The sequence below is a fragment of the Panthera onca genome (genome assembly GCF_046562875.1).
Source record: "Panthera onca isolate mPanOnc1 chromosome E1 unlocalized genomic scaffold, mPanOnc1 haplotype 2 h2.Chr16_ul_4, whole genome shotgun sequence".
NCBI lineage: Eukaryota > Metazoa > Chordata > Mammalia > Carnivora > Felidae > Panthera > Panthera onca.
This window is the reverse complement of record NW_027675818.1, coordinates 820808-844908: the sequence shown is the minus strand read 5'-3', so window position 1 is coordinate 844908 and position 24101 is coordinate 820808. Positions and strand designations below refer to the sequence as shown.

At 48.2% G+C, this 24101-nt stretch overlaps 1 protein-coding gene and 1 pseudogene across 1 annotated transcript; one reads left to right on the top strand and one right to left on the bottom strand.

The window, feature by feature from the left end:
• Positions 1-522: 522 nt before the first annotated feature.
• LOC144615437 (integrin beta-3-like) lies at positions 523-24101 on the bottom strand. Its single transcript, XM_081794794.1, has 9 exons — positions 24008-24101; positions 23493-23582; positions 22655-22789; positions 20779-21208; positions 14609-14831; positions 13344-13444; positions 10803-10922; positions 4975-5141; positions 523-3641 (listed from the first exon to the last, which is right to left on the bottom strand). The coding sequence occupies exons 1-9, from the start codon at positions 24080-24082 to the stop codon at positions 3576-3578; spliced, it is 1407 nt and encodes a 468-aa protein (XP_081650920.1). The 5' UTR covers positions 24083-24101; the 3' UTR covers positions 523-3575.
• On the top strand, positions 11719-11873 carry LOC144615308 (U2 spliceosomal RNA; annotated as a pseudogene).

Here is a 24101-nt window from a genome sequence, read left to right as displayed (position 1 = left end):
TCTGAGTTAGTAGCCCTGGGGCGTGGCCTGTGCATTTTTATTCCTAACAACTTCCCAGGTGATATGGAGGCTGCTGGTCCTCAAACCACATTTTGAGACCCAATTCCTTAAATAAAAGTTGGGCATTTTTCCCCCTAAAGCTGGGCATTTAAATGATCCTGTCAATAATCTGCCATCAAGCCTTTATTGTACTGATTTATGCCTCCTGCAAACAAAACCTAGGCCAAACTGACAGTCTGTTCTATTGAGATTGCACAAGTTCCTAAAAAATCCCCAATTAAAAGACAAAAAACTCCAACTCTTAGAACAGCAATAACCTACTCAGTTTGAAAACATTATGAAAGTCTAAAGAAACGCTCTGGGTTCTGGAGTAAACTTCAGTCCCCGTGGTGGTCATCATTTGGTTACATTTGGAAACAGGCTTGTTCTAAAATAATCATTTTTGAGGCGATGACATTTACTCTTTTCACCCAAAGAAAACAGAAATAACAACACAGGAAGAACTGGGCAGCCTTAGGTCAATTCTTTTTGGAAAGCACATTTAATTTACTGTTGCACAATTCAAACAGAGGGGGTGGTTAGGAAGTCAGGAAGGCACTTAAGTCATTTCAACCAGGAATACCTAACAAAGAGAGGGATCTTGAAATCATGGATGGTCTAGGAATATCTGAGAGAGAAAGAAGGGATTCGTTATGTGACAACTTGTCAGGAGCATCCCAAGCTTCCCATTACTATCCACACACCCTGAGACTGAACATACATTCTCTCCAGATGAGCTGAGCACAAATAAATAACTTCTTTGGGCTGTGCTGATACCAAAATACTATTTAGATGTTCACCCTACGTGATGCCCAAACTGACTGCCATTTGCTGTCTTGCGAACGCAGCTACAGGTTCTCCCCGCATACAAAGAGTATTGGTCTTTTTTTTTTTTTTTAATCTTTATTTATTTTTGAGAGAGCGTGAACAGAGAAGGAACAGAGAGAGAGGGAGACACAGAATCCGAAGCAGGCTCCAGGCTCTGAGCTGTCAGCACAGAGACTGATGTGGGGCTGGAACTCACGAAATGTGAGTTCATGACCTCAGCCAAAGTCAAACACCTAACTGAACCACCCGGCGCCTTTTTAAAGCCTAGGAGTCTCTTTCCAGAAGCTCAAAGAGTCCTACTGATTTTTTCATCCTTTAAATATATGTTCTTCCTCCTTTGATATAGTGTCTTCATATAAACCATCTTATCTAAAGAAAAGGTCCAACTACTGCTTTAATGGACTCTTGTCTCAGTAGCCAAAGGGTATAGTTAGGTTCTAAACTTCTGGGATTCATTATCGACCCTCCCCTCCCCCATTTACCCCTCTACTGTACTACCATCCCTTTCAGTAAAGAGTAATCCATGGGTGAGACAAGGCTCAGTCATTTGCCCTACTCCTAATTCCAAGGCTTATTCTCAGTGTTAACACACGAATACAGAATACACATTTCAGCTACTTCTTAATGGATTCCTCTCCCTTATATGTGGATGCAAACGTGTGCAAAGTGAGCTAAGGAATAATAAACTAAGTGGAGCTTAAGTGCTACATTAGGAAATGTGACTGCTAACAAACATTGGAGAAGGGGCTCTAAGAGAGGACAGAATGAGGCTTTTTCATTGAGAAAGGTGATGTGGAATGACATCTGCTCTTGCAAAAGCTGGTCTCTCAGATCTCCCAACTTAACAAAAAAAGTAGTATCAACATCTCATGGAATCTTGACTGTATGTCTGATGCCACAGTAAATCCCAGCATCTCAGATTATCAATATTGAAAGACACCTTCCAGACTGGCTGGTCCAAACTATCATTTTTCAAACTAGAAAACTGAGCCCCGAAGGGAAGGAAGAGAGGCTTGCCTTAATTAAGGGTAAAACTTCCTCAGCTGCAACAATGAGGCCAGGACTTACATTTTCTGATCGTCAGACCACAGATCGTCTATAGCTCTTTCCTTTTTCTTGATGAATGGGGGGTGAGGGTGGTTGTTAATGTTTAGACCAATGTGAACACCAAGGAAGCAACTGCTAGGAGAAAAGAACCACTTGTACCCCTCCTGCTCAGAATGGCCCAGCATGCCCGTGGGGCCATCCCCACAGGCTCCCAGGATGAGAGAGCCCCTACAGATCCAGCAAATGGGCAGCAACTCCCTATGAATGATGCCAAGTGGGAGGGTCTGTATCCATCCCAAGTCTATGTGGGGTTGTTTGTTTGTTTTTAAATATGCTCCTTCCTCCTCAAATAAAACTACAAAATATAATGCAAATGTGTTTCTGTACATGTTCCTTTAGATTAAGCAAGCCTCATCATGGTTTCAGGTGACCCAATGAGAAAAATAAAATAAAATTGCACTTGTGGCCTCTCAGATTAAAGACTGAGTTAAAATGAGGTTGCCCAGCCCGTAGGAGAATAGGCCACACACGCTGATACAACTGGCCCATCATTCTAAATGTGGCACATATGCCCAGCAGACTCAGAGACCCATGGGAATGATTCCTTCACAAGACAGCCAAGAGGTAGATAAGTGCAATCAGCCCCATGGATGGATGTAGCACACAGAAGCACCAGATTGGGTGTAGGGGCGGGGGGGTGCCTTGGACAAGGGGCAGAGGGCCTGAAGGGTGGGGCCAGATCTCTGGCTCTCATCACAGCACTCTCCCTGGGAGGAAAAGCGTCCGGTCATGAAAGAAATTCCCAGTATGTAGCAAATGTCTACAGCAGTGAGAGTGTAGACGTAGCAGGTAAAGAGGTGATGCTGGTCTAAGGGTAACACGCGTCCTCCAATCGAACTTCTAGGGTGGGGTGCCAAGGAGACAAATGTGAAGGGTGATGATTATGAACTGGGGGACTCTGGCACATTCATCCAGGCCATGCATGACCCCTGAGTGGCCTTCCCATCCTCACTCCCAACAGAATTGCTGGCAAGGGCTCCCCTTGTGAGAGAACCATACTGGATTGAGGGGACAGCAAAAGACATAGGCAACTCCGATGGCTGCTCTTGCTTCTGATTTCTCCGTCAGCCTGAGGGAAGGCAAAGGAGATCAAAGTCCAGATGACACGACAAGGCTGCGGAGCCCAGCATTTGCTATCAGAGCTGCTGAGCGTCGGACCCAAGAACCGTCAACTCAAGGCAGAGTCAAGGCCCCTTCCTCTGGAACGAGAGGCTCAGCCCTGCCCTTCTCTTCGGGAGAAATGGCCGGAAAAGGAAAGCTGGCTTCTCAGTGAGGTAATGAACAGTACCTGCTCAGCTACGTGGGTCACCCTAAGGTTAAGCAGGAAGGATCCCTGAAGGAGGCATTCTGCGGACAAAGGCTGAGGAGCTCCACGTGTCTGGACACACCTCAAGTTTTAAATTACACACTCCCCCACATGCAGCACACTCACGCGCACACACGCACAGAGACCCACACCTCCACATACTGACATTCTTGTAACCCACCCCACTCCCAGCCCCCGATCCTGCCCCACGGATTTCGTTCCCTGTAAACATGACAGCAGATGTGTCCACAATTCTGGGACAGCCTGACAGTGAACTGAGGATGACTGCTTGTCATTAAGTGCCCCGGTAGGTGATGTTGGTGAAGGTGGATGTGGCCTCTTTATACAGTGGGTTGTTGGCCTGCGGAGAGAACAGAAATGTGTCTTACAGTGAATTCCTCAATTGTTCCCTGCCCTCAATGATTACATTTCGCCTGAAGAGTTTACCCAAGACACCTTTCTCCGGGCTACACCATCCATGAATCGCTTAATGCTCATTGTAACCCCATATTCGCTCCTGAGATGGGAGTGGGTAGGAAATAAGAGGAGAGAGAAAGTGGAATGCCATTGTGCTGCTGTTTCGAAGGGGTTGAATTCAACCCATTACTTTTTGGTGATCCCCAAACACCTCAGTACCACTTGTAGCCAGTATCTATTTCCTGCTTCTCTCCTGAACTCTCTCTTTTGCCCTTCTCCAATTTTTTTTTTCTTTTGTTGTGACTATGCTGGCGGATGCGGGCAGAGACGAGAAATGTAGCAGGTGGTAGCTGAAACAGAGAGGATAGCTTTCACTCAAAATAATTTTAATTTGTTCTCATCTCATCCTTCCAAGCGCTACCCACTGTCATGTTAGCAGGAAAAAATAAGACCCTCACTGGGTTGCCCAAATTATTTTCTAACAAAAAGTGATAAATCCCATAAGATCTGGCCGTCTTTAGGAGTCCCATTTCAAGAAATACAACACATTCTCATGTGCCGCTGAGATTCCAGATTTCTACACTGTACGAACAGAAACATCTCAAGTTTCTTGGGACCCTTGAGTACCAAGGCCTGAGGTGACCATCAAATGAGAACAAACTTTCAGCCTCCCGCTAGACATTCATGGACTCAAACAGCCATTTTGGAAGGTCCAGAAAAAAAAGTCAGAATGTGGAAGATGAGCCAAAGGAGAACAGAGCAAAATTAAGTATATAGAAAGTTCTCAATAGATGCTTGATTGAATGCAATCAGAATAAATTGCAGAGAGGATATGTTTTAAGAGGCTGGCCCAAAGAGTCATTTCTATCATAACTTGATTCTCTCCCACAATTGGGCAAGCTGTTGAACGTCTCTGTGCTCAGTTTTCTTATCTACAAACTGGCAATAATAACGTTCCCCACCCCCCATCATTTGTCCTGTCTTCCTCAATTAGAGAATATGTTTCCTTTTGATTATGTCAGTGTCCAGAGCAGAGCTGGGCCCTACCTGTACTCAGTCAGTTCTCACCTATGGGACCTATGGTCACTGTGTGGCAGTGAGAGACTCAGGTGGTTTTCAGGAATAATAAAGACAACAGGACCATCTCCCAATTTCCACAACAGAGACTAACTGGGAAATTATGGTGCTGGCTGAACCTGGCTCCCCTAAGTACCTACTATTTCCAGTTGAGGCTCTCAAACCAATGACTTAAGAAAATGCCCAGCCCCGACTCTTACTGTGTCCCATTTTGCTCTGGCTCGCTCTTCCTCAAATTTAGCAAACTCCTTCCGGTCATGGATGGTGATGAGGAGCTTCCAGATGAGCAGAGTAGCAAGGCCGATGAGCAAAATGGCCCCCATCACTGAGAGTAGGACCACCAGGATGTCAGGACCCTTGGGACACTCTGTCAGGAGAGAGCACAGAGCAGGGACGTTGTAAAGGCAACCTGACCAAGTAAGAAATTACTAGAAATCTCTCTGAGGGAAACAGGGCTTACAAAATAAATCAAAATTTTTAAAGGGGGGGGGGGGAGCACCAATATTTAAGACAGCAATAATCTGTCCTGAGTAGTTTAAATTAGAGGTCATAAGCAGGTCACCCCCGGTAGAATCTAACCTACTCAAGTGTTTATTAAAAAGTTGATTTTATGTTAACTCTACTGGATTTAAAACAAAAGCTTGATTAAATTTTTATTTTGTTGGCAGCATGGAATAATCAGGAGATTATCCCCCTAAAACTTCAGATTCTTCTTCTTCCCTTTAAAAACATGAATAAATAGAGGCGCCTGGGTGGCTCAGTCGGTTGAGCGTCTGACTTCGGCTCAGGTCATGATCTCACACTTTGTGGGTTCGAGCCCCGCATCAGGCTCTGTGCTGACTGCTTGCTCAGAGCCTGGAGCCTGCTTCAGATTCTGTGTCTCCTTCTCTCTCTGCCCCTCCCCTGCTCACGCTTTGTCTCACTCTGTTTCTCAAAAATAAATAAAAGTAAAAAAAAATTTTTTAAACATAAATAAAAAGGTCTGGAAACACTGCACCCACAGGGCAGCTCTGGTTAGATGTGAGTAGCTGCTGTCCCCTTTAGATGGGACACATTTTCTAGTTTGCCAGACTTGTCACCACCCTCTTTTCTCCACTAAACAGAGGCAACATGTTAACTTGTCATGGAGGCTGTGCTACTGTGGGTTCTGGAGCTAGACCGCCAGGGTTCGAATCCTGGCTGACAACTTACTTTGCTATGTGACCTTTGATAAACTATTTAACCTTTCTGGGTGTCTGTTTCCTATCTCTCCATGTTTAAAATGGAGAAAGTAATAGCACTGAATTCCAAAACTTATGAAGCATAGTTAAGTTAAATATATACTTTTAAAAATTGTTTTTAACGTTTATTTATTTTTGAGAGAGACAGAGCATGTATGGGGGAGGGGCAGAGAGACAGGGAGACACAGAATCCGAAGCAGGCTCCGGACTCCGAGCTGCCAGCACAGAGCCCAACGCGGGGCTCGATCTCACGAACTGTGAGATCATGACCTGAGCTGAAGTCGAACACCCACTGCGCCACCCAGGCACCCCAACTTATTTATTTTTTTAAGGATTATTTCTTTTTTAGAGAGAGAGAGAGAGAGTGCGCATGAGTGGGGGAGGAGCAGAGAGAGAGGGAGACACAGAATTTGAAGCAGGATCCAGGCTCTGAGCTGTCAGCACAGAGCCCAATAGGGGCTTGAACCCACGAACTGCAAGGTCGTGAGCTGAGCTGAAGTAGGACGCCTAACCAACTGAGCCACCCAGGCATCGGGCTCCATGCTGATCATGAAGCCTGCTTGGGACTCTCTCTCCCTCTCTCTCTGCCCCTCTCCCCAACTCGTGCATGCTCTCTCTCTCTCTCTCTCTCTCTCTCTCCCTCCCACAAAATAAATATTTAAAAAAAAAGAAACCTGTAAAAATAAACAAATAAGTTAAATATATTTAAAGAACTCAGAACACTGCCTAGCACAGACTCAGTGCTCAATAACTATCAGCTACCATTATTACTCGTGTTCTTGTTACACCTGTTTTCACTAATTTATTTACCTAGCTCCTTAGGCATTTGTATTTGTTTCTCTGGTTTGGATATGTACATCTCTGAGGGCTGGGAACCTAATGTCCTTGTTAGCACAGAGACCAGGAAGCCTGCCAACCCAGACAATATTTTGGGTTCCTTCCCAAAATATTTCGTCATCTTTAATCCTAACCCTATTGAAAGCCGACTTCCTGTTCAACCCTAGTCAACAACCAACACAGACAGAGGTGCATCACCCCTCTGAAGACCAAGCTGACTGTGCTCTGCAGAGCTCTGCTTCCCATAAACCACAGGTGTCTGATGGGTGACCTCACTCCAGTAACTTCTCAGGTGTTATGTAATTAGGTGTTTGAATATACGGGTATTGATGGGTCTGGAGAGGTGGTCATGCCTACTTTCCACACTGTCTCCCACCTTCTTCTCTAAACATACACCCTATGCTCACCACACATGACCCAAAAACAACCACCGATGCAGACCCAAGCTGGCTATTTCCCAAGCTACCAAATTATAACCTGTCTATAATTAAAGGAGCATCTGGAGAGAGGCTGTGAGGTTCCAGTGTCTGAGTTCCCAGGAGTGAAGGGCACCAGCTTTTCCGGGAACAACAATTATGAATTCTTGGGAAGAGAGGGCTGACCCTCAAACCTCAGAGTGAAATCTCTTCAATTCTGCATGTCAGTATGGGCAGGACAAGTAGAATGTCAAGAGGTCTTCAGGCAAAAACATCTATTAAGCATTTGTCCTGAAAGGAGTAGATGGCAGGATTCCCGGAAGAAGATGATGAGATCAGCTAGTCTCTAGAGAGCTCTCTCAGCCACGGTGATGAGGACCCATCGTGGAGACCCAAGGTCAGGAAAGACTGGGCAGGGCTGGCAGGTTTGACAAAAGCACAGGAAATCCAGTTAAACTTGAATTTCAGATAAACAATAATTTTTCAGCCTAAGTAGGTACTAAATGTTGAATGGGACATATTGTATTCGACGAGGCAACTCTATCTGGGAGTGATAAGGACCCAGCTCAGCGGAGCCCACTCCACATAGTAGGCTGAACACCACCCAGTCAAGGCCAAGCCCTTTGGCAGTGCTGTCTCTACTGCCTTGCAGTGGCCCAGCCCTTCAGGGAGACCATCCGCAAAGGCATGAGTTGGGGAAGAGAATGAGAATAATCCCCTCCTATGCTCTGGGACCTCAGATGACACATTCTGCACAAAGCCAGAACCCCTGAAAATAGTTGGGGGCGGTAGGTGAGAAGAGAGGTCAAATTCAGAATTCCAGGGCAACAAGATAGGGAATATGGGTCTGGGGTCCCATCTCCTCATGTGGAGGATGGAATCTACATCAGAAAAGCTACTCCACCCCCCACCCTGGGGGGTTATTTGTACCAGCTCAGGTTATCACCATCTTTCTGCCCCATAATTCCAAGTAGTGGATTCCATCTAAGAATATCAAGCCAAAAGATTTTGGTGTTACAGCAGAAGCACCTGCAAGGATTGTTATAGCAGAGATGAAGTAACGTTAAACCCCAAAGCAAGAACGTACTGCCCTTCAAAAATGAGAAAGCACAAAGGTGCAAATAGGGCGGGTGTGGAAAAATCCATGAAACGTGTTAACACAGGTGGGCGGGAAAGTGTGAGGGGTCATGGCCAAATAATCCACATGTGCTCCCCCACAGATACATACCCAGACTCTGCCCTCTCCCCTTCCCATGTCAGCTTTCCCTTGAGTCGCTAAATAAAATTAAGGTCATACCCTTTCCTTTACCTTCCTTCTCCCTTCTGAAGGGTGAGAGCCCTGGGAAAGGCAGGTGAACAATATCACGGTAGGGGGCGCCATGCTCTCCGGTACCCATGCAGCCAGCAACACCCTGGCTGACCCGGATGTAGTAGAGCTTCTTTCCACTGTCACCCGCTTCCTTCTCCAAGCAGCCAAAGTTCTCCGAGCAGGTTATCAACATGTATGCAAGCCTGCCTGTCAACTCGAATAATCAGTCCTAGTAACTCATTCAAAACCCGTTTACTAAGTATCTTCTCTGTAGATGACTGAGCCAAGTATGGAGATATAACGATAGATAAGACAGATGGTTCGTGTGTTCGTGGGGCACGTGATCTACTGAGGGAGATGGGTGATTAAAGAAGCAAGTTAATGGTGGAATGAAGGCCCATCTAAGGGAAACACAGCTGCTCTGGGACTCAAACAGGAGCACCCAACCGAATCAGAAGAAAGGATGATGGAGGAGGTCTGAGAAGGCTCACTAGGGGAAGTGATGTGTCCAAAGCAGAGGCACTCAAATATTGGGGCGTCTCACAACTGCCAGGAGCACTATTCAAGAACACAGAGGCTGGGGACACCTGGGTGGCTCAGTCGGTTAAGTGTCTGACTTTGGCTCAGGTCATGATCTCACAGTTCATGGGTTCGAGCCCTGCGTTGGGCTCAGAGCCTGGAGCCTGCTTCGGATTCTGTGTCTCCCTCTCCCTCTGCCCCTCCCATCTTTCTCTCGACTCGTGCTCCATCTTTCTCTCAAAAAATGAATGAACATTTAAAAATGTAATAAAAAATCAAATAAAAAGAACATAGAGGCTCATGGAAGCAGCATGGGGCTCAGGACTCTCGATTTTTTAGCAAGGGGAACATAGAAAAGTTGGAGACCCACTTTCCTAAAGCAGGGGCCAGCAAGCTATTGTCTGGGAGCCAAATGTGGCTTGCCACCTGTCTTTCTAAATATACTTAGGCTTGTGCATTAAATATAGACTATGGCTGCCTTCCTGTTACAATGGCAGAGTAGTCATGGCAGAGACCACAAGGCCCACAAAGCCTAAAATATTTATTTTGAGACAGAGAAAGCACGAGTGGGTGAGGGGCAGAGAGAGAGAGAGAGAGAGAGAGAGAGAGAATCCCAAGCAGGCTCCACACTGTCAGTGCGGAGCACAATGTGGGGCTCAAACCGATGAACCATGAGATCATGACCTGAGCTGAAATCAGGAGTCACACACCTAACCAACTGAGCCGCCCAGGTGCCGCCAAAGCCTAAAATATTTAACCCCTGGCCCTGAACAGAAAGTGTTTGCTGGACCCTGGTCTGAAGGAGGATTTGAAGAAATTTCTACAGCTGTAGGAATCAACTGACGAGCAACCAACTGACTTAGTCTCTGCCTTCAGACATTGTTCCTTCACTCATAGAAGCTCCTGTCTACCCCCCGCCTTGGCACAGCCCTTGTCCCTCAGCAGTATCACTATCAATTTACATGTCCCTCTCCCCCTGGCCTGTGAGTGCCACATCTGCTTGATTTATTGTTATATTCCCAGCACCTAGTCTACTGGCTGATATACAATAAGTACTCGAAAATATTTTCTAGTGATTCATCGCTTCGTCTGTTGTGTAAGAGAAAGGAAGGAGACGGGGGTGGTAAGGGGAAGAGAGCTAATCTACTACACTGGATGGCGACAAACCTGTGGTTGGTCTGTGTATGACGGATGAGCTCCTCCTGCTTCCAGAAGGCTGTGAGAGCAAGCACTATCTTTTCAGTGCTCAGAACACCTTGGCTTGGTGCCTCAAAGCCAGTACTGTGTCTCATGGTGACCCTGGTAAGGTCAACACCTCAAAGCATCAGGCCTTCCTCTGAAGCAGCGAACAGGTTGCCCTTGGCAACCACCTGACCTTAAGTGGAGCGGATGTTGAAGAGTCCCAGACTTTAAATTCCTCACTTCTTAATACTGTCACCTCAAAAAAATGCCAGGATGTATTTTGTCCCTTCGTGGGATCCATATCTACCTTCTTCCTTTCCTTACTCACCTTCTTTTTCTGCCTCCTCAATTAGCAAGTCACTTTCTCACAAAGATTGGTATTTAAATATCTCCCACCCCCAGATGACAGGCCCTAACTTACCACTTGTAAGGTAGTCTTAACTTGGCTGTTCTGTGTAAGAGGCGTAATGGGTGGAAATTGCTGCCTAACGTGGCTCTCCCTCTCCCTATAGGTGCAGTGTCAGGGGCCCTGGCGGTTCACGTACCTGGCTCCTCTACCACATAGAGAATGGACTTTCCACTGGAGTCTTCATAGTACTGGAATCTGACAACACAGTCATCTTCATTCTTGTACGTGCAGTTCACTGCATCCTTGCCAGTATCCTCTGAGGAAGGGGAAAATATGGGAGAGTGAAAAACAAGGCAATTCCTGGAAGACGGGGCCATCCCCAAACCCCAGTCATGGGACTTCTGAGAAAGTATGCAACAGGAAACCCTATGCCTGACATTAGGCAAGATGCCTAGACTTGAGATGGCTGTTGTGCCTGGCAATTGCCTCTAGATGACCCTCGCTGCTGAATTTTGTCCCTCCCAGACCCTTTTTGGTTCGTATTCCTTCCCTTGGAAGGGACATGACAGAACACATGACACAGTGTGATTCAAAGCCTGGCTCTACCACCTGTCAGCTGCGTAATATTGGGGAAGTTACTTGACCTCATTGGCTCTTTCTTCATCTATGAAAGGAAAAGGATAACCCACCTCACAACACTGGTAGAGAACTAAATGATGTCAAGTGAACAGTACCTAATAGAGAAGGGTGTTCCCTTCCCTCTCTTTCCTTTCCCTCCTGGCTCAACTATTCTCAATAGTTTGTTGGCAAAGCCCTTACATTTCTTCCGTTTCTGCGTCTGATCCAGTGTTCCTCTCCAGAGCCAGCCTCTCTTCTCTGACTCCCATCACTTTTTTGTAGGCTTCACCCCTTCTAATTCTGAAGCCTCTTATTCTGACAGGGAAACTATAGGTGCCCCTCTATCATTTGCACCACGTCCTATAGTGATGCAACCAGACAGGTAAAACTGACACACGATGATGTTAAGCAAATGCACCAAGATCACAACACAAGTACGTGATGGAACAGAACTAAAACAGGAGTCTCAGAGCACACCAGACTTGAACTCAATGATTGTTTCTCGGCCTTTTGGCTAAGATCAAGTGTAGTATCAGACTTGAACTCAATGAGCCGCCCGAAAACTAGTGGTATAAGAGTACAGTGGAAAGAGTAAGGATTTCCAGATTCATTCTAAGCTTAACTTGTTCGGGCAAGTTATGTAGCTTTCCTGAGATTCAGTTTCCTCATCTGCAAAATGAAGATAACAACAGTACCACAGTTCTACTCTACTAGGTGGCTGAGAAAAAGACAAGATCATGTGTATGAAAAGATACTTGCCTAACTTTTATAAGTTACACAATTCCATACAAACAAGCATTTATCTTTATGATTATCATGGCACGGGGGTGGGGGTAAGAGAAATACTTTCAACTAACCTGAGATTCCCCTCTGGTCTAGGTAATAAAAACATCTCACATCTCTCTCAGCAGTCTTGCCCGCCTGAGCTAATCACAGCATACCGATTCTCCTCAGGAGGAAAAGCCGTCTCTTCAAACTCAATCCCCAAATCATGCCCCTCACCCCCCCCCCCCCACCAGCCCCACTTCTGATATTAGCCAAAGGATCCAGAGAGCTGACCCTTTTCTGTAACACCCCAAGCCAGAAGCCGACTGACTGGCTGTGTCTCACTGTGGCTCTCACTGAAAACATGTTTCCTGCCTTCGTGAGAGACAGCTATCTCAGGAGAGATTGCCATCTCCCTAGACCAACCAATGCCTAGCTGACCCAGATAACATCAGATGTGCTGACAGCAACAAAGATTATCCCCTTTTTGGTCAAGGTGAAATTCAAACTACAGGGGCGCCTGGGTGGCGCAGTCGGTTAAGCGTCCGACTTCAGCCAGGTCACGATCTCACGGTCCGTGAGTTCGAGCCCTGCGTCAGGCTCTGGGCTGATGGCTCAGAGCCTGGAGCCTGTTTCCGATTCTGTGTCTCCCTCTCTCTCTGTCCCTCCCCCGTTCATGCTCTGTCTCTCTCTGTCCCAAAAATAAATAAACGTTGAAAAAAAAAAAAATTAAAAAAAAAAAAAAAAAAAAAAAAAAAAAGAAATTCAAACTACAATGACTGCAGGCAAGAGTTTTGCTCACCACTGTATTTTTATCTGTCTTATTCTAGGAAGGGCTCCAGAGAGCCAAAAAAGGCTACAGCATTATGATTTTAGCTAAAATCCATAAGGGTGAAGGTTTCCCTCCAAACCAGCAGAGCAGTATGCCTGGGCATTGCTGAACACTCTCAGTTAAGTAAACTCAGTAAATGGTTACTAGCCTCCTAAACTGACATCACCTAGCCTAGGTTTCTTCATCCGTAAAATGGGATGCATTGTCTTCCTCTCCCTGGGGAGGTCAAGTTAGGGTTGATTTCTACATACTTTAAAAGTTATCTGTAGGGTCTTGCTGAGTCTGTGGGTGCCGGGAAGCAGCAGAATGGGGAGGGACTGTGGAACAAATTAGCAGAGGGCACAAGAGGACTCAGGGAAGCTGGCCTTTATTAAGTGCCTAGTGTGCATCAGGTCTGTACAACATGCCTTTGAGGCAGGGATTACTCTTCCATTTTACTGATGAGACATAGACACGTTTTGGGATCAACTGAAAACTTCAGCAGCCGCGTATGTGCACAATTCTAAGACATGCTGAGCTTACTGAGCTCCTTCACAGGCTCAATCTCATCACGACAGTAACGGCTGCAGGTATTTTCTTTATGTAGGTCTCCTCGGTCAAATTTCTTACACTCCACACACTTCCTAAAAGAGAGACGACACAGAGATTAAGACAAGGGAGGAGAGGGACGCCTGGGTGGCTCAGTCAGTTAAGCATCCGACTTCGGCTCAGGTCATGATCTCGCCGTCTTCGAGTTCGAGCCCTGTGAGTTTGAGCCCTGCGTCAGGCTCTGCGCTGACAGCTCAGAGTCTGGAGTCTGTTTGAGATTCTATGTGTCCCTCTCTCTGCCCCTCCCCAATTGCACTCTGTCTCTCTCTCTCTCTCTCAAAAATAAAGAAACAAAAAAGACGAGAGAGGAGCAAACCTACGTGTGTGTCAGTCCAGCTCTGACATCCACACACCAGAAAGCTGCCCCACCTTGGAAAACAAACACCGAAACAAAAACCCCTGTAAGACAATTCTGGGGGACCCAGAGGGTCGGGTCTGGAGTTCAGGGGTGGGAGTTCCTCCTCACCCAGAGGCAGGGCCTGGCAGGCAGAAGGCCCCAGTCCCCTCATTAAACTTCTTCATGTCCCATCCGAGAGTGTGACAGGAGGTAAGGCGTGTGCCACTTCGAGGAGCCTTAAAGGCAGAACCGGTCATGTAATCTGGGGACCCAGCACAAAAGAAGATGTCAGGCCCCTTGTTCAAAAATCCCTAAGCATTACAAGACAGTGCCAGCAGAGCGGTAAACCAAGCATGGGGCCCTTCTAAGCACAGGGCTCTGTACAAATGCACAGGTTGCATGCCTATGAGCCCAGCCCTGCTGAAAGTGGCAAGAGAAATGGCAGGAGCTTCCCCTGACCCCAGATGAGTGGAGTTTGTACTAGCGAACATCTCCTGTTTCACAGAATCCTTCATAACTCCAGCCCAACTCTCCCACACGATCGGAACATGAGAACGTTCCCCAGAAGTTCCCTGGTTTAGCCTTCCTCCCAACTCAGGGATTCAGGATGCCATCCCAGGAGAGGGGTTTCTCCAACTGGAGTCCAGCGGGTGCTACTTTGGCCCCTGCATGGTTGGCTCTCCCTCCCTCTTTGCCCAAACTTTTCCGTGGGAAGAGGAAAGCTAGCCTCTTAGCTGCAGCGGACGCCTCCTCCTGAAGCTTTGGTGAGTAAGAACCTGGAGGGTTGGGGATTCTAGCCTGGGGGACCCCCTCCCTCCTTCTAGCACCCGACTGGCTCCAACTCACTTCTCTGCCCACTCACTTCTTAAAGGTGCAGGCGTCAGGGCAGGTGGGGCACTTCTCACAGGTGTCCCCGTAGGAGCCGGGCTGGATGCACTTGCAGCTGCCGCACTTACACTCGCCCCGGCCGCTGCACAGCAGCCCGTTGCTGGACATGCAGGTGTCGGTGCGCGTGGTACAGTTGCAGTAGAAGCCGGTCCAGTCGGAGTCACACAGACAGTCCCCACAGCTGCACTGGCCGTGACCTGAAAGCACACAGCCCGAGGGGGCGGGCAGCAGGTGAGGGGCCCCAACCCGTGGCTCAGCCTGCTCTCCAGCTTTACCCTCATCCACCCTCCTCCCACGGCCACTCATTAACACCCCACGGAAGCGTCACCACCTTCTATCCTTCTAGCCTCATGCTGCTAGCTCTGCCTTGACGCCCTTTCGTCCTGTGATCGCTACCAAACTCCCACTTACCTTTCGAAGCTCAACTCAAAAGTTCCTTCCCCTCCATAACTTTTTCTGACCTCCCCGGAGCAAATTGTCTACTACGTGTTCTCCCAGCACTTACATATGCCTCTATTTTAACCCTCATGACCAGCCCATTTGCTTGCCTATCTGTTTCTCTTTCTAGATTTTGAGCTCCACAGTGAGAGAGGACATATCAATTTGTCCGTCGGCAGGGATTAGCGTAACGTCTGAAATACAGTAGGCATGCAATTAATGTTTCTTTATCCATTTATGCAACAAATATTTATTGAGCTCACACTGGGCACTGGAGATTCGGCAGTGAATGAGACAGGAAAGGTCCCTATTACCGTGGAGCTTGTGTCCTAGTTAAGTTCCTGGGTAGGGTGCCTGGTGGCTCAGTTGGTTAAGCATCTGACTCTTGATTTCAGCTCAGGTCATGATCTCACGGTTTGGTTAGTGAGGTCAAGCCCTGCATCAGGCTCTGGGCTGACAGCCTGGAGCCTGCTTGGGATTCTCTCTCTCCCTCTCTCTCTCTCACACACAAAATAAGTAAATAAACATTAAAAAAGAAAAAAAAATCCTGGGAACCACACACACATTCACCAGCATGTGCCCTGTGTTGTATCATCACAGTACTGCAGAGAGCCATCAGCCCTAGTAGGAAAGACCTACTCACTTTACTGCATGAATGTAGGAATGGGAAAGAGAGATTGGGGTAGGGGGTAGATTGGTTAAATGCAGGTGTTAACTCTCAGTGCTACATCCCCCTAATCACTTAACAAGGCTTGAAAACTTGGCTCTCCCAAACTCAGAAGAAAGGGTGACTCATTCTCAAGGATTCCGAATCAGGAAGAAGTGGATGAATAATAAAAATCTGACTGTTAATCAGAGGAAAGGCAGGGAGCCAAGGGGAAGTAACCTCAACGGGTCTCAAAATCATGTCACTGTGTGAGCGGATGGGCCCCAAGATGGTGGAGGAGAGCGAGGTGCATAGGCTCAAACAGACACTAGCTGGCATCTTCTGCTCCCCAGGGACCCCAGTGGGTCTGACTAGAGGCCCTTGGTCAATGAGTCTCTCTGCCAGTGATCCTAGCACCATCCTCTATTCAAGACTCAGACACACCTTTGCTGCCTTGGAAAGAGATGTCTGCTTCTTTCTGGATGGCAAACATAAGGTCAGCTGCCCCAGCTCCAAATATCTGGAGAGTAGAGCCCGCTCCACCCGGAGGCAAAGGGAATGGTCTTGTGTAACCTTTGTCCACCAGTCATTGGCCCAGGTCTGAGGGCAAGACAGCTCCTGTCAGCTGAAGATAATTCCAAGGAAGGGGCAGCTGTGAGCCATTATCAGCAGCCCTAACAGCAGCTGGAGGGGCCCCACAGTGTCTACTACAAGCAGCTTTCAGTGATGGCTCCCGAACAGGGAAAGGCAGACGCCACAGAGGTCTGGCAGCACCCGGAGGCCTCCGCCTCCTCAGAAACCCTTGTCCCATAGTGTTTCCTTTGTGAGGCCAAACAAAGTAACCTTTGAGAAGATGGTCTGCCAGGCCAGCCACGGAGCGAGGCTGGAAGTAGAGTGGCGGGCCGGAGCCGGCAGGCCGAGCCCGAGCCCTGGCAGGGTCAGCCCTCAGAAGGAAGCTACAGTGCGGTAATGTCACAGGACTGGCATCCCTCCAGCAAAAGGGTGGCTGAGCCTGGGTTCACAGCAAAGTCAGAGGAGGAGGGTGAGAAATGAAGAGAGAGTGTAAGAAAGAGGAGGGAAATAGAAAAGAAGGCAGCAGGGGAGGGGTGGAGATGAGGGAGGGGGAGGGGTAAGGGAGGAGCAAGTATTTTAGGTCAGAGGGAATGACCTCTCCCTATAGAGCGTGACTCCCAGGCCGATGTCAGCCCCACTCCTCCCTGCCTTATGAGCCGACCCTTTGTCTGACATCCTACTTCCTCCATGAAGCCACCCAGGCCTCCTCTGTTCACACTGGGTCTCTCTCCAGGAGACTCCTATAACATTCCCCAGGGACAACTCACTTCTTTTCTTTAATTTTTTAAAAATGTTTTATTTATTTTTGAGAGACAGAGTGAGAGTGGGTGGAGGGGCAGAGAGAGGGGAAGACACAGAATCGGAAGCAGGCTCCAGGCTCTGAGCTGTCAACACAGAGCCCAACGCGGGGCTCAAACTCACAAACCACGAGATCATGACCTGAGCCGAAGTTGGACGCTTAACCAACTGAGCCACCGAGGCGCCCCAAGGACGCCTCACTTCTAAGATCTGGCACGTTCTGCCTCATGTTGTGAATTATCCTCAGGTAAGTTAATTAAGGGCAAAACTGTCTTATTCATGCCTCCCTATCCCACAACACTACAGCACAGAACCTGGCTCAGGGGTGTCTGATCAATCTATGCTCATGGATGTCCCTCGGGGAGAAGGATGAGTCCCTCGGGGAGTCCCTCGGGGAGAAGGATGCACTCCCTGATGTTTCCGAAGGAAGTGCTGATAACAGATGACCACAAAAGACCATGCCTCCAGCGGGGAGGGGGAAGGCCAGAGGCTGGGGAAATGGCTAAGTCATAGCATGCCCCCCTCGTGAGCCACTGCTTGCAGCAAAGAACAGACCAGGCCAGCAGCCCAGGGAAGAGACAATGGTGAACTGGTCTACAAACTGAGTGGTCAGGAATCACGCATGCCCCCTGTTCACCCGTGTGGACTGAGCGCCTGGCACAGAACAGGTGCTCAATAAGTGTGTGTCCCTGAGCATCCGTCACTGGGGAGTGTGACGGCAGCACCACAGGATCCAGACCTGCAGCCAGTAGGCACACAACACCCGGGCTGGCAGTGGGGGAGGGAGGCCTCTGAGCTGCTGCCTGGGGTTCCCTCCTGAATTGGGTGGAGCGCATTGCTGACGAGCTGTGCTTGCACCAGTGAGAGGCAGGAAGCAGGCTGCTGAACCCGATGGCTTTGTTTCGCAGCATCGGTGGGGCCAGCAGCTGAAGGAAACACACTCTGCCCGCGGTCCCTCCCACCCTGCCTCATACCAGACCAGGAACCAGGAGGCTTGGAGGACAAGTGGCCCTCCCTCTGTCCCTGGTGCCCCCAAGGGGCTATCTGTAGGCCTCACGTAGGACAACCCTCTTCCCCTCAGCCCCACCCTACTCCCCGTGGTCTCCCACATCAAACTTACCATTCCTTTTGGTACTCTGAATATGATGTAAGTACTATTCACTAGTAAAATGAGCTGAAATGCCTCCCTCACCCTCTAATTCAAACTGCTGTTGGGGGGTCCGTGCCTGATCTCTTTCTCCCCTAATCTCCCTGCTACCATTTTTTTCCAATCTCTGTCAAATTTTGCTGACATGAATAAAGGAAACAATGTTGTAGATAATAAAAAGAAGTCTTTTTTATGTGACTTGGGCATGTTTTAGAATGACATAGATTTATGGGGCACCTGGGTGGCTCAGTCAGTTAAGCCTCCGACTTCAGCTCAGGTCATGATCTTAAGGTTTGTGAGTTCGAGCCCCATGTCGGGCTCTGTGCTGACAGCTTAGAACCTGGAGCCCACTTCGGATTCTGTGTCTCCCTCTCTCTCTCTCTCTCTGCCCCTCCCTCACTCATGCTCTGTCTCTGTCTCTCTCTCTCTCTCTCTCTCTCTCTCTCAAGAATAAATAAACATTAAAAAAAATTTTTTAAGTTTTTTTAGAATCAAATTGTTTTTTTAACATTTCTTATTGAGAGACAGAGACAGAGCATGGGCACAGGAGGAGCAAAGAGAGAGGGAGACACAGAATCTGAAGCAGGCTCCAGGCTCTGAGCAGTCAGCACAGAGCCTGACGCAGGGCTGAAACTCACAAACTGCAAGATCATGACCCGAGCTGAAGTAGGATGCTTAACCAACTGAGCCACCAGGTGCCCCCTTTTTAATTTTTTTTTTAAAAGAATGACATAGATTTACCTTTCTAATCAAGTTTTCATATACATATATATATATATACATATATATATATACATATATATATATATATATATAAATTTTAAAGTTTATTTATTTGAGAGAGAGAGCGAGCTCAAGCAGGAGAGGGGCAGAGAGAGAGGGAGAGAGAATCCTAAGCAAGCTCCACAGTGTCAGGGAGGAGCCCATCGTGGGGCTTAAACTCACAAACCCTGAGATTGTGACCTGAGCCGAAATCAAGAGTCAGTTAACCATCTGAACCACACTGGCAGCCCTTTCTAATCAAGCTTTCTTAAAGGCAGATGTTAAAGTGAACATCTGGTTGGATTAGTTCGGCTCCTTTAAGCCCCATTGCAAAGGAAGCCAATCTCCGCCATAGATTTGATCACCAAAGAAGCCAATTATAATCTGTGTTAATTAACCACACAATACACCCATAAACCAATCCTAAACAACTTGCAAATGTCTTTGATCTCTCTGTCACAAGAGGAATCAAGCCTCAGAGACCATAATCCAGCGAAAACCTATCCCCAGTGCCCCAGGAACTACTCAGGCTGCCTAGTTGCCTCTGCAAGTATTGTCAGCACATACAGACGACATTCACATTAGTTCCACTTGGTCTAGCTGGGGAAGTAGCCTAGGAGCAGTCTTTAGGGCAAGGAAAGACCAGGTTGAGATTTTCCGTGGGCCTCAAGACTTTACTGAATTTTGTAATGAGAAGGACAAAAAGTATCCTGCAGGTAGAAGGAGCCAAAATCGTAACCCCCAGTTTGCAGGCTGGGCCTCTCAATGGCAATCCTTTCCCATGTCTGTGCTGTCCAGCATGCCACGAGCCACGTGGAGCTCCTGAGCAACAGAGGAAATGAATTTTTCATTTTTCATTTATTTTTTAAATTTTTTTAAGTTCATTTGAGAGAGAGGAAAAAAAAAAAAACCTCCAATGGGGGAGGGGCAGAGAGAGAGAGAGAATCCCAAGCGGGCTCTATGCAGTCAACACCCTGGCAGTGCAGTCAGAGCTTTAACCTACTGAGCCACCCAAGCGCCCCTCATTTTTCATTTAACTTAAATTTATTTAAATTTTATTTAAGTTATAATTCAATGTGACTAATTTACAAATAAATAGCCACACGGGGCTACTATATCTGACAGCACAGATCTAGAATCCAAAACGTTATAGTGCCAATAGCGATAACAAAATAGTGCCAGCATGTAAAAAGAGCTTATGATTTTCCACTCATTGTTCCGAGTGTATTGGCTGTTAAACGTGCTCCATTGCCTTGCTTTTTTACTATTTTCCAAGTCTTGTCATGAAAAGACAAATTCATGTAAAATAATTACTACCAACTTTACTACGCATTCTGATACCATGCAGTTTCCGAATCTGTAACTACTAAAAATCTAATTACCAGCAGCCAGAGATTTTTTTTTTTAACCTAAAAAGGGAGTTGTTCCGCATCCTTGAAATGATCAAGAGCCAGTGATTTAAAGTATTAGCAGGATGGCAGGTGGAAGAAAAGAAAATAACGGTCTTCACCTTCAGGCTCCCCCACTCGTTCCCATGCTCCAGGAGAGCAGAGGCTCCCTTCCGCTGTGTACCCCAGGAGCAAGGACGCGGGGAGCAGAGCGGAATTACAGAGAACCTCCTTCCTGTCTTCTGCCGTTGGAGTGGAAGGACCATCCACTCGGCTCTGCCTGCTGGGCCTTCCTGTGCCCACCTAAGCCCCGGCCTAAGTTTCCAGAGGCTGTGGATGTGCGAGCGAGCGTGCGCGGGTACAGGGGCGGGAGGGTGTGCAGTTTCACTCACCTGAGCACATCTCCCCCTTATAGCGGACGCAGGAGAAGTCATCACACTCGCAGTACTTGCCCGTGATCTTGCCAAAGTCACTGCTGTGGCAGACGCACTGGCCACACAGGCACTCGCCCCGCTGGCTGCAGGCGGGCTGGCCCTCCCGGGGGCTGCACTCTTCCTGCTGCGAGGGGCGGTAGTCCTCTTCGGAGCACTCGCACTGGGACCCCAGCCACCCGGGCCCGCAGCGGCACACCCCACACTCAAAGGTCCCGTTGCCATTGTTGCAGCGGCGGCTGTAAGGCTCAGCATGGGCCTGGCACGCACAGTCACAGTCGAAGGTGACCTGAACGGTGAGGCTGTCTTTGAAGCCTACAGGCTTGATGGTGAAGGACTTCTCCCTCTCCTGCGGGCAGCCTCGCACCTTGGCCTCAATGCTGAAGCTCACCTGGGTGGAAAGGAAGACCGCATTCAAACACAGGCGCACCCTGTTATCACTCCAGCCCTGGAGGGAAAGAAGCCCCGCCCTGCCCCGCCCTGCCCCGCCCTGCCCTGCCCGGGAATATCCAAACTGGGTGTCTCATCCCCCAGCAACCTGGAGTTCCTCAGCCTCCAAATGACCAAGGTCTGCAAAGCAAAAAGAAAAGCCTGGGGACAGTTGTCCAGTTGTATCTGGTTGGGTGCACAGACATAATTTACAGTCAGGAGAGAGGTTGGTTTTGGTTTTTTTTATATATATATCTATTTTTTGGGAGACTGCAAGTGGGGGAAGGGCAGAGAGAAGGACAGAGGATCTGAAGCAGGCTCTGCGCTGACAGACTGACAGCAGTGAGCCTGAGGTGGGGCTCGAACTCACGAACTACAAGATTATGACCTGAGCTGAAGTTGGATGCTCAACCAACTGAGCCACCCAGGTGCCCCTGGATATGTGTGTGTGTGTGTGTGTGTGTGTGTGTGTTTTAATTCCACCTGTGAAATAAGCCAGCTCAAGCAGAACAGAACCTGTGATCTTATAAAAATTCTTCTCTGGCCAATGAAGCCAGCTGGACTGATTATACACAAGGTCAGTCAGCCAGACACACAAAGCACTATATGGCACCACACGATGCCACACAGTGACCAAAGGCTCAGGATCTACTGTTTAATTTCCATATAGTACATCATCACTTGTGCAGTCAAACACCTTTCCGGCCAATATTTCTTAGACAGGATATGTGCACATGTTCTAGAATATAGATAGGTGTACGGACAGATGGATGGACCTAGATACAGAAATGATAGAGATACAGGTGATACCGGTGATAGAGATATAGCTATCCCCCTTTCTGCTTCCCTCCCTCTTCACCAACCCCTCCCCCCATCGGCAGAAGCAGAAGAGAACCAGTAAGGAAAGAAAGCCATAGAGGCCACAGAGGGACCTGAGAGGCAAAATGAACATTTGCGTTCTGGAAGTCTATGACAGTGGGTATTTGGTATTTTTGCCTGTTCCATTTGCTGTTGAATCTCCAGCAGCGAATGATGCCTGGCACAAAGTTGGCGCTCAGCAACTATCGGTAGATGTGACTGCCATTTCACATTGTAGAGGAAAGACAGGTATTACCTTAGGGGAGGCTGGAGACTGGGCCAAAGGTAAGAAATATTTTCATTTGCAATCAGCTGTGCATAAACAAACAGAGGTAAGCTAAACGCAAGTTTTTTAAAGATCTCCACGTAGCGGAGAAGTTTAGACAACAGGAGTCAGAGGAAAAGGTTGGCAGCTCCGTTATATCCAACTTGTAATGACCTTCGGGAAGAAGGTGCAGGGGAGGAATGGAAGGGTGCCCACAGACGCTCAGGGGCAAAGGCCAGGGCCAGAGCTGAAGCTTCAGCCCCTGCCCAGCCCAGCCCACCTCACCGTGTCTCCAATCTTGAGTCCGACACAAGACTTGAGCCCAGGGATGACCTCGTTGTTGAGACAGGTGGCGTTGAAGGATAGAGACAGCTCCTCGGGGAGGTCCCGCACTTCCAGCTCTACTTTAGAGCGGATTTTCTGAGCAGAAAGGGGGCAAAAGAAGGTTAAGGAGATGAGCCGAGAGGAAGTAGACAGGAACCAATTCCACCCCAAGTAAAATACCAGGTGGCCATGGACTCACCGCGGCAGTGCTGGGTGCTGGGGTTTGCTTAGAAGCTGCCAGAGGAGAGCATCCTTAGGAGCCTATTTCTTACAATATTTCCTGCCCAAGGTCTGCTCCTCTCTCTCTCTCTGTGCCCCCTGGTGTCTAGTTGAATCTGGGTAAAATCTAAACCAGCCACACCCTCCTGCAAGCCTCAGAGACATGCAAAAAGGGAGGGCTAGCACTGGTCACCTTGGATAGTAGCTTTTTTTACCTAATTTTTAACCAACCTCATCTTCCCCTTGGCTCAGCTCCCTCTTCTCTCTATTGTTGGAGCCCTATCCCTCACCCTGTCCTTCCTCATCACCACCCCCAACCTCTCTTTCCTTTCCACCTTCTCTAAGCTCTTCCACCCACTGCTCCTGACACTCCCTGGCAATTCTTTCTGAGCCATTTCCCTCTCAGAAGGCTGCATTCCTCCCAGTGCTGGCCACCAGCCAGCCTCTAGAAGAATAAGAGGAAGGCAGTGAAGGCTGCATCGTGGACTCACATCCAGGACTCCAAAATCTGCGTTCCCTCCTGGGGAATGCCGAGTGAGGTGGATTCTTAGCAGACCCAACCCCAGTGCGAGACACTTACCCCATAAGCATCAACAATGAGCTGAAGGACGTTGCTGGAATTGGCAGACAGAACCCCCACTGTCGTCCCTGGGATGAGCTCGCTATAGTTCTAGAAGGTAAGACAGAGAGATGTACAAGGCTGACTAAATGAAGAGGGTGATCTCAAAAGCCCTCCCCAAATCAGAATGAGGGTCTTGAAATGAAGATTGAGGGAAGGATGGGATATTTTACTTGTCACTTCCAGGAACAAACCTAGCAGTTTTGCAGCCCTGAGAAAAATTATAAAGAACTTCTCACACCCCTCTCCCCCAATAAATTACTCCCCTCCAGCACCACAAACACCAACACACCCATCCCCTGAGGTTCAAGGTTGGAGGAGAGAGACCATAAAAAGGAACCATTTGCCCCTGGGAATAGGCTGGAGGAGGGGCTTTCCTGGTTGGGAAGCATGGCCCGTGCTAGTGTGCCTGGGTTCCCAGAGACGGCTCCACCCAATACAGACCCCACTCCCGAAATCCCTGAAGGCACAGTCACCTGGTAGAGACTGACTACATTTTCCGTTACAGCAAAGATCAAATTGATGTTTTTCTGGGATAGCTTCTCGGTCATCAGCCCCAGAGAGGGATAA